This window comes from Leptonychotes weddellii, chromosome 14, assembly GCF_054177405.1.
Source record: "Leptonychotes weddellii isolate Sample4059 chromosome 14, ASM5417740v2, whole genome shotgun sequence".
In the NCBI taxonomy this organism is placed as follows: domain Eukaryota; kingdom Metazoa; phylum Chordata; class Mammalia; order Carnivora; family Phocidae; genus Leptonychotes; species Leptonychotes weddellii.
The window spans coordinates 35,535,429-35,549,612 of record NC_138382.1 but is presented as its reverse complement, the minus strand read 5'-3'; the positions used below and the strand labels follow the sequence as shown (position 1 = coordinate 35,549,612).

General features: G+C 42.9%; 1 protein-coding gene across 1 annotated transcript in view; it reads right to left on the bottom strand.

The window, feature by feature from the left end:
* The window catches only part of ADAMTSL1 (ADAMTS like 1), a 659,580-nt gene extending 657,645 nt beyond the window's left edge, over positions 1-1,935 (bottom strand). Inside the window, exon 1 of the mRNA XM_081804071.1 lies at positions 1,834-1,935. Coding sequence (XP_081660197.1) covers positions 1,834-1,920 — 87 coding nt within the window. The 5' untranslated portion in view covers positions 1,921-1,935. The remainder of the gene's footprint in view (positions 1-1,833) is intronic.
* Between the last annotated feature and the right edge of the window lie 12,249 nt (positions 1,936-14,184).

Sequence of the window (14,184 nt, the reverse complement as noted above, 5' to 3'; positions counted from 1 at the left end):
GATACATTACCCGAATCTCAAGGATAAGGTAGAATTACTACCTCTGTGATGACTTAGAAATAAGATAGAAGGCTTTCTGTCTTGGTTTGGCTTAGGTGCCAACCTGTCTGGTGTTGTTGAGGCTGGTGGTACCTTGGAGAACAGAGACCAACACCCTCATTTTGCAGATGAGGAAATAGAAGGTTAAGGGCCTTAACCAAAATGACACAGAGACGCAGCCAGGACTGGATGCTAGGCGTTAAGACCCTCTCCTTAGCCACTCTTAGGCCCTTTACTGGTCTCCTTTGACTTTCCTTTTGGGGTCATGATTCTGTCAGAAGAGGTCACTGTACGGCAAGTCATTTTTACACAGCGGTTTTCAATCCAGCTAAACAATGGAATCACCTGGAAGCCACATATATTCTGATGCTGGGGCTTCAACCCTCCCCCAAGGATTCTGATGTAATCCAGCTGGGGTGTGGCCCGAGCAGGGGAGTTTCAAGAGCTCCCTTAGGCAATCCTAACGTGCAGCCATCTCTGAGAAACCTTGCCATGGAGCAAAGCTTTTTGGAAATGAAACGTGCTAATAATTAAGACAGGCTTTTGCAATGGGTTTTCATACTCCAAACTAGGCAGGTGTTCCTTGTTGAAAATTTCTATCGCTTAATAGGGTCTTCCCTGCTCCTCAGGTTCTAGCCCGCTCTGTGCCCCTCTTAACCATCATTGTTGGGTCCCCTCGGCCTCTAAAAGCTCATCACTGCCATCAAAATGCCCATTAAAAGAGAGACCTGAAAACAAGTTTCAAAACGTTCAGTAAAAGCGAGGGAAGGAAATCCCCCGATTTGGACAAGTCTCCATAAGCAAAACAGAGGAAAGGGAGGCTATCTGGCCATAATTCCGGCCAAGAGTGTTTGGGCATTTTCCCAGAATTACCCAAGTAATCCCGTGAAAAGCGAATCTATGTAGGCTACATTATGTACAAACTGCCTAACTCGTGAGTTTTAATCAAAAGTTACCTGACTCCGGAAAGCGTTAATGCCAAAGACACCACATGCATCATAGGTTTGACTGGCCCCTGACCCCTTCCCTAAGCATCTCCCTCTAGGGTCTTGCAGTAATAAACCAGAACCAAGCAGACTGTGAATTAAACACTCTGCTCTGCGTTGGGACCTGAGCCACCCACTCCGGAGAACGCCCCAATGCCTACACCCTTCTAGCTCAAGAGAAAAACCCTAGGAGTATTCGAGGGGGCGTGGTGAGGACGAGTCCCAGAGCGCCGTCCTGAAGAACCTCCTTTTCTCCACCGCAGAGGCTCCGGGAGCCCCCTTGTCCTGCGTCTGCACACCTTACAAGGCTCCGCCCCCGACGCAGGTGGCCCTAGGACTAGGGTGTCAGAAGTTCACTGAGTCCCGGGAAGGACGGAAGTGAGGAGGAATGTCCCGGAGGCCGAGCCTCCCCCGCGCCGCCCGAGCCTCCACCGGCAAGCAGGGTCTACGCGAAGGACTGTCCGGAAGAGGTGCGGGGTCGCGGACTCCCTGGAAGAGGGCCTCATCCTGGCTCAGGCGCCGCCTCCTCCCCGCGACTCTGTCCGGCTGGAGGCAGGACCCCGGCGCGAGCCGGACGCCGGGACGGGTCCCAGGAGGCTGGGCTGAGGCTCAGCGCGGGATTTGACCCCGGCAGCCAGGAGCTCGCCACGAGGGGCCGCCTTAGCCCCAGGCCGTGCCACCTGTCCTGGCCGGGGTAGCAGCGCAGCCCCAGGACAGGCCCCTGGCTACAGCTCTCCCCGCTCTAGCCGACTAGAAGAAAAGTCCTGGGGGGGTGGGGGGGGGACGCCAGGCGCGGAGACCGCCTCACCTGTCCGGCGACGTAGAGCAGGCACCAGGTGCCGCCGAGGATGCGAGCCAGGAGCCTCGAGTGCCAGGGCGCAGCCAGCCGTGCCATGGTCCCCCAGCAGGGAGGGAGGGGAGTCCGGGCGAGACCCCTCCCTGGAAGCGGCAGCCGCCTCCCGCGCGGGCTGCAGGGCTCCGCCGCGGCCGCAGCAGCCGGCGGGCGGACTGGGGCGTGCGCCTGCGGGGCAGGGCTGCGCTCGGCTCGGCCGCGCGTCCTCTGAGCCGCCCTGCGGCCGCCGAGCCCGGCTGCTTTGAATGGGAGCGCGTGCGCTGGGGGTGGGGGCGTTATTTGTGAATGTGCTGCTTGTCTTGGCTCGGGATGGTTCGCGCTCCAACTCCCCCCCCCCCGCAGCACCCCCTCCGGCTCCTGCTCCTCCCCTCCTGTGTCAGCCCAGCAAAGGCGGGGAGCGCAGACACCCAGCCGCCCGGGCAGCGACTGCGTGCGCCTTTCGGGAAACCGGAGCGGGGCTAAGCGCTGGCTGGATTCTATTTATTTATTCTTTTTAAAGGGAGGGTCTCGCACCGCACACCTTGGACGCGTTTGGAATCCGACCCTGCCTTCCCTGGGAGAACACTGGATGAGAAGGAGAGGCTCCTTTCCCCTGAACGAGTCCCCAGGGCCATTCCCTGCGCGCTATCCCTAGAGCTTGGCGCGCTGCAGCCGCGCTGGGAACCACGCAAGGCCCTGCAGGGACCGGGGAAGAGGGGGCGATGATTAAGAAATTCTACCGCACACAATGCGCAAAACTGAACGTAATGGTGTGTAGTCCGTGGAGACCCATCCTCTGGGTAGGCAGAGAGATTGTCCCGTGGGGTTACTGTTTTGCAACCAGGGTCTGGGGGAAGAGGACTTCGCTCGAGAGCCGCGGGGACCCACGACAGCCGGGTTGGGACGCAGTGAACCAAGAGCCAGCGTCACCCATAAGTGACCCAAAGTGAGGCTGACTTTGCTTGTCTTCTTGTGCCCGTGGTTTTCTGGGGCAAGCCAGAGCACTCCCTTGTCCAGTGCGGGCCGTGTTCTTATTAATTAGACTTGAGGCTTTCAGGCTTTCTCTGTAACAGAAAGCAAACTTCGTGCCCTTTGGAGCTCTTTGCCATGGGGACCCAGGTTCATTTCTCCCTGAAAACCTGGCGCTCCAGAGCCAGTCTCCCAAAGCATATTTATGAGAAAGTAAATCCCCCACCCTTCTCCCAACCGTCTTGCAGGCCACTCCACCCCTCTCGAACCTTGGCAGTGAAGCCAACAGAGGCGGGGAGCTGGCCCCACTTCAGTAAACTCTACGATAAGAGGATTCAGCGCAGCGCTCCTGAAACAACTTTTGTGAAGTTCCCACGTGCGCGCACTGGGATGAGCCCAGCATAAAATGAAGACGCCGCCATACTCCCTAGCAACCATTCATTCAAGCCATGTATTCTTAAAGCCAAGCGCTGTACTTAAGCGCTGTAGCCCATCAGTGACCTAGACAGATTTGGATCTTGCCCATTTTAATTGCATAAACAGACTGGACGCAAACTGTCTGCTAACCACAAGAGGCATCCAGAATACGGTGATTTTTTTTTTTTTCTAGTATAGAGTCAAGGAGCTGCTTCTCAGAATTCATCTATTTACTCATTATGAGTGTATTTGAGTTCTCAAGAAAATCAGAGGTGGAAAAGAAAAATAAAATCCCTCTTTGAACTTAGAATCCCAGAAAGTCAAAGCTTGAAGTTCAAAACCTTGACATTTGTCTTCAGGGTTGCAGGCCTGTTTTTCAACTTCAACTGGTAAAGAGGAAAGGGTAAGATGCTTAAAGACAAGATACCAAACACAAAAAGGAACAGAGACCACAGAGGCTGGAAACAGGAAAGTGTTCTGTGGAGGATTTCAAATGGCTTATTTTGCTAGGATGTTTGAGCCACAGGTTGAGCAGAAAAAGGCTAGGTGCTTTGCCTGGTGCGGTGGTGGTCCTAACATGATGGGGTGGGAGAAGGTAAAGCACCAGGCTGGAAGATAAAAAGGAACCCACACTGGTGTACCAGGCAACATTAACTGAATTAAATCTTTAAACAGCCCTCCAGATAGGTGCATTTATAACAACTGGACATATGAGAATCCTATAACTCAATGGCTATACTGTTGGGATTGGAGCCAGACCTGGAGGGGTATACAGTAACAGAATTTTCAACATTGCAAGGGAACTCTAGCCCAACTACATAGCCAAATCCCAAAGAGCTTGGCCATCTAGCTCAATAGGCACATTTTTATTTAGTTAAAGAAACTAAGGCCCAGAAAAGTTAAGTGACTTCTCCATGTCTCATTTAAGAGGCATATGAATTTATTCTCACCTCAATGTGTTAAAAAAAAAAAAAAAAAAAGGAGCTTCTATTCCTTGAACAATGAGGTAACAGAAGGAAACAGGAATTTAAATTAATAGGGCAATTAGGTGTAAGGTAAAAAGAGGGTAGTTAGACCAAAAGGAGGGAGACCAGCTAAGAGGATGCTGCTGGAACCACCCACAGGTGATGAAGGCTTCCATTACTAAGATGCACTCCAGCTACCAGAGAACAAAGTTGGTGTTTGGAAAGCCACACAAGAGAAGGAAAGCATTCTTAGTTCTCCATGTGAAGATGGCACTTCCATACCAGAGGTTCAACTCCAGATCCTTGACACCAGACTCAAATGTTAACAAATAGTCTGATTTTGTTGACTGCCCATCATTTGCTTAAAAATCTATAGATTCTTAAACTACTTTCCAACCAATATCACTGATAGTATAAGAAATAACTGAGGGAATCATTATCCACTGAAGATCAAGTTTCCTTGATACTGTGTAAAACATAGGATGTTTTAAAACAGATGTCTTTGCTTAATATTTTAATGACCTCACTGTAACAAAAGAACTGAGAACTGTCACATTCCTCAGGTACTGGAATCCACAGGGACTATCCAAAGACCCCCTGCCACCACCGATGGCTCTTCATCTCACCCTGGCCCCCGTCTTCCCAGAGCCTCTGCTCTGGGCCACGAGCCTTCTCATCTGGGACTTGCAGCAGGAGATGTGTTTTGGCATGACTGGTCAGACCTCTCAAAGAATCATTCCATTGGAACACTAGAATACACAGTTCTGAGACAGACTGTAGTCTACCTGTTGATCTCCAGGGCACTTCTACTCCACCGTCTGCTCATTATGTCCCAGTTCCTTCTGCAGCCCGCTCTTTTCTTCCTGTCCCTTTTTATCCAGCATACTTTTTCCCCCCAGAGCTCATCATTTCCAATACCCCCAACTCCCTTGCCTCTTGGTCTTTTCTTCACATCCCAATTCAAAACAAACTCAGTTACCTGCTTTCTCGGTGCCTGCCCTACAGAAGTCAAACCCTACAGGTGAGAGCCACAGAATAGGACAGATGAGTGGCACCATAGCATCATCTCACCAACCTCAATGGGCTCAACACTGCCCATCAATCCTCCTGGATCATTCACTCTAGTACCATCCCGCCCCTTACAATGACTATTTCAAACCTTCCCTTTCTCCAAACCTGCAGCCAGTTCCTCTTTCACCTCTCTCCCTTTCAATATATGCAGAGCTCCAGGTTTTCAGAGAGAACCAAATCAGTAAAATGGGAACAGCTTCTACCTTTACCCTTTTCCACCAAATCTACTTATATCCATAACCATTTTATTTACCTCTGTTTTCTTTCTGAGGCCAATCCTTCCATAGTGTTCTTGGTCTCATTCCCCCCTTGCCTTCAACTAGTAAGGAAACTTACTATAAATTTTCCCTTCTCTCTGTGGTATATTCAACAATGCCCTAAAAACTGTATCCTATCTTTATTTTTTTTCTTAAGATTTTATTTACTTATTTGACAGAGAGAGAGACAACGAGAGAAGGAACACAAGCAGGGCGAGTGGGAGAGGGAGAAGCAGGCTTCCCGCTGAGCAGGGAGCCTGATGTGGGACTCGATCCCAGGACCCTGGGATCATGACCTGAGCTCAAGGCAGACGCTTAACGACTGAGCCACCCAGGCACCCCTGTATCCTATCTTTATTTATTTATTTATTTATTTATTTATTTATTTATTTATTTTTAGATTTTTATTTATTTATTTGAGAGAGAGAGAATGAGAGAGAGAGCGAGCACATGAGAAGGGGGGAGGGTCAGAGGGAGAAGCAGACTCCCCGCCGAGCAGGGAGCCCAGTGCAGGACTCAATCCAGGGACTCCAGGATCATGACCTGAGCTGAAGGCAGTCGCTTAACCAACTGAGTCACCCAGGCGCCCTGTATCCTATCTTTAAATATGGTGCAGCCTCTGCCATGTATAACAAAAAATATATTCACTCTCCACCTACCCCATACCTTTTCTTCGTGACCTTACTTATTGAAGGTTTTATTTACACTGTTTATTGCCTTCTTCCCTTTCTATTTAATCCTCAAACCATTCCAGTCAAAATTCAGCCACCATCACTGTAGATACAGAACCTGCTCCAGTCACCAGTTACATCCATGAGGTCAAATCCAGTGAATGTTTTCTGGTCCTCTTCCTACTTGTCCTCACAAAACCATATGGCATGTCCAATCATTCTTTCCTTCTTGGGTATTCCTGAGATATTAGCATAGTACTTCTAAGAATATATTTTTTGTCGGGGCATCCCTTTCCCTCCCCATCCCTTTATCTAGTTACCTCATTACTAAGGCCCGTCCCACATCTGGGTTGGATTCCTTATTTATATGTACTGTATATATCTGTATTACTTTCCTTCATAGAATTTATTCTAATTTGTAATTATACTTTTAGTAGTGTGATCAATTGACCAAAATGCGTCTTTCCCTTCCCACGAGGTTATAAATTCTATAGGAGCAATTTACCATGCGGTTACAATGCCTACCAGCCCAAATTCCTAGCAAGTCATGTTTGACAAAAATAAAAATTAAATTAACAAATAAATTAACAAACTTCCCACCTTTCAGTGACCTGACCTGGAAATGTAACCATCAAGTAAAGCACAAACTGCAAGCTCCTTGAGGACAGACATTATATGCTTTTGACCTTTATCCCAGTACCTACAAAAGTCCTAGGAACATAATAGATAAGAAAGAGAGACAGACAGACAGAGAGGCAAAGAGAGAAAGACAGAAAGAAAAAAGCCTGGTTAAGTGAATGAACAGACTCCACTAACAGAATGGGAAACTACCTAGGCAAACTCCAAATAAAAATCCATAGGCCATATAATTCTTGAGTAGATAAAACTTTCCAACTACACTTCATTCTTCTAAAAAATAACATAAAGTTTGGTACTGAGCCAATTATGTTTCTTATCATCACCTTGAAGTTTCCCCAATAGGGAGAAAACAAAAAGTAAATAATTTAAATAATAGATACAGAGTATCCACCAGAATGCAAATTACATTTCTTACTAAATACTTCGAAGCAGTAGGAAGGGGGAGGTGCACATTCTATTACCCAGAGTTAAGATTTATCTAAATTATTTCTAGTTAGTATATCGTGTACATTATAAAATGTTCAGCAAGAAAGGAACTTTCTGATAACTGGCTCAAATCCTGCTTCATTCCCCTCTTGTTCTTTAACTAGCTGGAAATGCCCTTCTTGTCAGCCTTTATTTGCCTCGGTAGACAAGCAAAACACAGAGCAAAGCTGTTCAGTCCAGCAAAATGTTCATTTTTGACAAGTTGAACGTCACACACTTTGTTCAAAGAAAATATACATACCTGAATTATACAGTTAAAAGTTTCCTCACTTGAGTGAAGCTGTTTCAACAATATTCCAGTCCATAGAGACATGTGGCTTCAACTATTACAAACTGTTAAATTATGTGCATAATAAAAAAAAATGATAGGAAACATAAAGTAGTATGTTTATATCTCACAGAAATGACTCAAAACCATCTTTCAAGAAAGTAAACACTGGAAACTAGCAGTTTTACTTATTCTCTGCCCTAATTTAATCTCCGGTCTGATTTTGTCTTTTAGAGGAACAAACAGATTCTTCTTTCTTTTTAAGCTACCGTGTTTGTGGATTTTTAAATTAAAAGCATAAAGATTAGCCGAAACCAGATAAACATAGTTATGTGAATTAACATCCAGATCAAAATATTTTAAATTGCCTCTGCTTCCTTCTGAGAGGAAAGCGCGGCGTCCCGGGAGGGTTATGACTTATCGGCAGACTTATCTTTCCGTTCTGTAGCACTGACTGACTGCGGAGTGCCTGAGGTCGCAGGGCGGTCCTGGCATCCATTTACATGCTGCCATGACAGGACAGTGTGTTAGTAATGCGCGTACTTAATCTCTCCATGTTGGCTGGTGGGAGTCTCAAATATAAAATGTGACAGCATTTGTTTTTCTTACCACATAAAAAATGACATCACAAACTGTTAAGAGGTTAAACCATATATTATGGCTTCATTCCAAAGTCCCTGTTTGCGTCATATGACGGCCCAACAGGGGCCGAATCTAACACACTTAACATTCCTAAGGCTAGGAACATACATAAGCTCCGCTGGGTGAGGCCCATTGGGTGTGGTTCTATCACACAGAAAATCTTATATAATAACAGTCTTTGCAAAAAATTGTCATTCTTGCTCCATGTGTTGAAGGATTTGTCCAAGTAACACAGCAAAGGACAGCAGAGATTATAAAGGAATCAAAAAATTACATTTAGAAACAGACATTAATTCCTTTCATCGTCTCTGGAGACTTCAGAAACTGTTTACCTGAACTTGGCAACAATTTTTCCATATTTCAGTCAGTCTGTCAACAACAATATTCAGTTTCCGTTTTGTACTAGCCATTATGAAACTATGTAAAAGTAGTAAAAAATATCAGCCCTGTTCTTTCAGAAGTCACAATTAAGTTTCACAAAATACATTTATGAGAGAAATGTGTATCTCCAAAATATTTGTTCATTATTTCAGAAGCCCTTTGCAAGCATGGTATCCTGTTACAGTCCGTTTTGTATCCTCAACAATGACCGCACCACAGACCCTCAAATGTTTGATAAACTGCACTGAATACTTATTCTAGTGCAAACCACATCAATGAGCACTGTGAGGTGCAAACAGGAATTCTGTATTTTGGACTAGCTTCGTAAAGCCCCATCAGAGTATATCAGTGATCAGAAACCTTATTTCTCTCAAATGCTGATATGGTGAGCTCCAACATAGAATTTAAACTATTATAGAGAAAGTACTAGTGGTTTAGTAGATAGTTCTCAGTCAGCTAGTTCAACATTTTATTATAAGGGTTTGTTCTTGTATAAAAGAATACCATTTTCAAATCTGAGTATTTTGTATGTTTTGCTTCATTACGACATCACCCAGCACCATAGCTGTTCATGCTCTCTCTGGTCCCGGGCACACCAGGCATACCAGAAAGCTGGTGGATGAAGTATAGTACTTATTCCAAACTCGGCATCTGAAGTTTCTTGACTGTGTCACAAGACTTCCAAAATAAGTCCCAGGAGCTGGGTTTCTCTGTCACAAGATTGCTTTACCCAATGTAACAAAAGCAAAATACTGTCTTCTATGTGCCTGAGGAACATTCCACTTTTCAGTTGTTGCCTATGACTGGATATCAAGGGTTTCTGCTTATTATAACTACCTTTTCTTCTTTATTTGAAAGCAGTGTTCAAGCAAAAGGAATATGGATCCCTTTCTTTTGAACTAAGATCTATCCTCAGTTTCTCTAGTGGTATCAATAAAAGGCAACAGCGTAAGTCCCACCCCTGTTTGGTTTATTCTGAAAGAAATATCAGTGTAGGGACACCTGGGTGGCTCAGTCAGTTAAGCGTCTGCCTTCAGCTCTGATCCTAGGGTCTTGGAATCGAGTCCCGCATGGGCTCCCTGCTGAGTTTCTCCCTCTGCCTGCCGCTTCCCCTGCTTGTGTTCCCTCTCTCTCTCTCTTTCTCTCTCTGGCAAATAAATAAATAAAAATCTTTAGAAAAAAGAAAAGAAATATCAGTGTATATGTGGACACAATCCCCTTCAGTTTTGCTAGAAAGAGAAATCAGAAAATCAACAGTCTCTGGATAGTTCCAGAAAAATCACACAATACATGGGAACACCTGATATTGTTTGCTTTTCATTAACAACTTAGTAAAAATAATTCCTCATAGAATCATAAGTAAAACAAATTGGAATATGAAATAGAATTTGAAAGCAATTGTTACTTTTGACCCCCAGTATATCACTGATATATTTTTAACTGTTCTACTCTTCTATGTATTCTTATGTTGTCCTTCCTATTCTAAGATGCAAGTACCGATGATGTCACTACCCACTGGGAAGAATAGGAACATAAAGTCTGAAGCATGACATAGTTTTTTCTGAATTGGACACACTGGCCAAGAAAAAAAAAATGCACTGGCAAGAAAATGAAATTCAGCCAAATCAATGAGATTTTTGGCAACGATAAACATGTTTTAGAAGATACAGCTGATCTTTGCTTATAAGATTAAATGAACTAAAGCTTGTGAAAGTGCTCTGTAGATTGTAAAGCACTATTACCAGCACCTTTATTCATTATTTAGAGGTGTCAAAAACCAAATTCAACTAAGTCTGAACATCTAACTGGCTTTATTTAATGATTCATGAATCACGCAGCATCCCACCTTAACAGACAGAAAGGAGCTCCAAGAAGCTGTACAAAAGGGAAGGCTTTTATAGGCAGGTGGAGGTGGGGCGAGGAAGTCCTAGCAAAGAGTAGATTGTTTGAGGCAAAGTCACCTACATTTAAAAAAAGGCGAGGGTCTGTCAGGCAGATTATCTCACTGGTGCTGACCAGGGAATTCTAGATTGACTAGTAAAAGGTTACATTCCTGGGAGAGGGCGAAACTGCAATTAGGTTAGATACTACGTCTTGGTTTGCTGACTTGGGACTTAGCACAAGTGACTCTATTTAAGGTCTGTTGTTTCTTCTTAACAGTGGTACACTGCTTTGCTCCAGAAGAATTAAAGACACCTTATAAAGACATTTGTTTAAACAAAATGTCAAGCTATCTAATTAAAGGTAGGTGAGAACATTGACATTCTCAGGGGATAAGGGTCAGGGTGGGATCCTTGGGATATTTCGGGTTCTACTTTGCTTTTCAAAATTCGTTGAACATTGTTGCTTGGAGCATGAATTGACTTCATAATGGAACAATAAAGATATTTCCATTTGGAAAAAAATTAGATGGGAAACAACAACAAAAAAGAATATGGCCTTAAAGCAGAGCCAGAGATGAAGATAATATAAATTCAGATTCCATAAAGAGCCATAGCCACAGAGTTGGCTCTCAACTTTCAAGCAGTCATGAAATCTAATAAATTACAGTGCCCATATTGAGGGGAATCTGGCTATTGCATAGACTACTACAGGCCTTGACAAAATTCAGAAAAGTTCCATAATTGTTTTTTATCCTGTCTCATCTAATTTTACCACACATGCCCTTAGGTTTATGAGCCCATAGTTCTTAGCAGAAAATGATACAGTAATATAACTGATAAAGGAAACTATAATTGTGATTTATAGTGTTTACCTCTCATAGCAGAATTTCTTGAACATGTATTTTCCTCTTTAAATTGTACATTTAAACTTTTCAAAGGTAAGTCAAGACATAAAAAGAGACACTGGAGAAAATTCAGGATTGAAGTCTGGAGAAAGTAAGTTAAATAAGTAACACAAATTCTTACTTTGATCAAAGAGCAGGTAATGGAGAGGAGGGGGAAGCAAGGCTCTTAGAACTCATCTGGGATTTCCAGAGGGTTCAGCCTCAGAGGCTGAATATGAATCAAGGGATGGGTAACAGTAACTGCTGTGATAGATAAAGACCTAAATCTCAATGGCTTAACACAATAGCTGTTTGAGATAAATAAGTAAAGTTTGGCCAATAGCTTGGTGGCTGGATTATGTGAGAAATCTTATCAGAAGGTCAAGGGAACTTTCAGAAATCTATCATTATAAAGTGCAAGGAATGACGATGCCATTTGGAGTTAAAAGACTGATTCCCTGACCTCTGGAGACATGTCTAGCAAGAAGTTGCTGTGGCTGATGTCAAAGAGGTGTTCAATCTCTGTCTCCTCTAGGATTTTGATGGTTTCCTGTTTCACATTTAGGTTCTTCATCCATTTTGAATTTATTTTTGTGTATGGTGTAAGAAAGTGGTCCAGTTTTATCTCATGTTCCTTTCCAGTTTTCCCAATACCATTTGTTGAAGAAACTGTCTTTTTTCCATTGGATATTCTTTCCTGCTTTGTCAAAGATTAGTTGACCGTATAGTTGTGCGTAAAAACTTGAAGCAAACCAAAACAAAACAAAACAAGACTGAAATGGTCCTAAATTAACAACCACTTAATGGAGATTCTCCAGGAAACCTTATTTGACCTCTCTTCTCCTCCCACTCAACTCATACTTCCCCTCCTATGCTCTCCCTATCATTGTGCCCATCACAGGCCATATTGCAACTGTTTCGTTATTTTACCCTCACTAGGCTGTAAACCCCCAGGAGAACAAAAGTTGTATCTTCTCACCCTGCAGGCCAGGTGCTCAGAGAGTGTCTGGCACATAGTAGGTGATTAATCACATTCATTGAAGGAATGGATGGAGGCAAAGAGAAAAGGAGAAATGGAGAGGAGAAGCACAAGAACTCAGAAAGTTGTAAAACCCTACAAGATAAAGACTAGCTGTAATCTTCTAGTTGCATAAGAAAGTAAATTGATTAGAAAGTAAATCACAGAAATGTAATCAATTTAAATTTGTAAGTGCCTTTAGGCTGGGGGAAAAAAATAGGACAGACTCGATTCCATTTTTGCTTTTAAGCTTTTCTATTATGGGCCATTAGGTAAAAATAATTTTAAAATCTAGGGAAGAAACATCAGGATTAAATGGCCAATCTTAATTTATTTAACTGTAACATGTAAAGACTTTACTTTGGGAGAAAATGCTATTTGTGCCTCATTCCATCCTTTTTAAAAAGTAAAAAATACATAAATAAATAAATTTGTGGACAAAGATACAGAGCAAACAGCATCTCCTGAAACCCTTGTGTCTCGGATACTGCTACTTAAGAGTACATGAATGTGTTCCCCAAGCTACATGTACCAGTTATGGTGTTGGCTGTGCAAACAAGGGCACATTACGTTAGTCACTGATGGAGCCATAGATGGGATCTTTCCAAAGTCTGTGCCAGTCTTATCGGAGATTATAAAGCTCCCTACTAACAGTCACCTTAAGTGGATTCGAGACGTATTTGAGAAAATAAAGTCTGAGGCTTACAGGGATACTTATAAAAGGGTAAAAGTTGTAAATTATTGCAGGAATTTGTTCATTTATGCAACATTTGCACTTTTCTAAATATTTCCACATACTTTTTAACAGGATTCCATTTTCCTCTTGAACTCGATCCTTAAGATATGAAACAAAATTAATACACAAACTGTAGAGCAAAATCTACAAAGAAATGCCTACTATTTATAATTCACCATATTAATATCATGTATATTTAAAACTCCAGCCTTTAGTGACCTTGATAAGGACAATTTTTACACTATTTTAATTTATGTATCTTTAGGATGTAGTTTTATTTAGCATGACCGACACAAGTTTCACAGAAGTATAAATACATGATCTTGAAATACTCTGCCTAATTTGCCAACTCTATATTTACATTTCTGTAAGTGATTTTTATATAATCCACTATATCCCTTAAATTTCATTAGAGGTAATATATTTCTTTGTTCTTTTTTTTTTTTTGTAACAAATAAACTCACATTCCCAATTACTTTCCTGTGTTCTTTTTCTATTGATAAAACCCTGAATTAAGTCATGTTTCAATAAACTGATTTTTCCTTTTTGAATTTTTGTGCCCTTGAAACATTAACACCCAAAGAACTTTACATTGATCTCAGTAGTGAACTTGGATTGATTATCCAGTTGAACGGAAGATCCATTTGCTTCTCTTCCTTGTTCAAGTGAAGAAATTCTTTCTGACAGGGCATAGAGATTTGGGAAGTTGTTGGAATCGATGGCTAAAAGGAGAGTTCTGAATTATTGGCAGATTTATATTACCTGGGGCCCTTGTAATCAAGAATAATTGCAGGTTCACAGTGGAAAGTTTGCAGATACATTTCAGGTGAATAAAGTCTTAGTGCTTCTCAAGGTGTGGTCTGGGGACCATTTGCAACAGAATCACCTGACATGCTTGTTAAAAATGCATATTCCCAGGTCTCAGAGTCTCCCTTCTGTGTTTTAATATTTTTGAGACAAAAGAGTAACAATTTGAATAAAAATGGATTATCTGGTCACCATAGATCATAGATAATTCTACACCTCTCCAATTAGTTCAG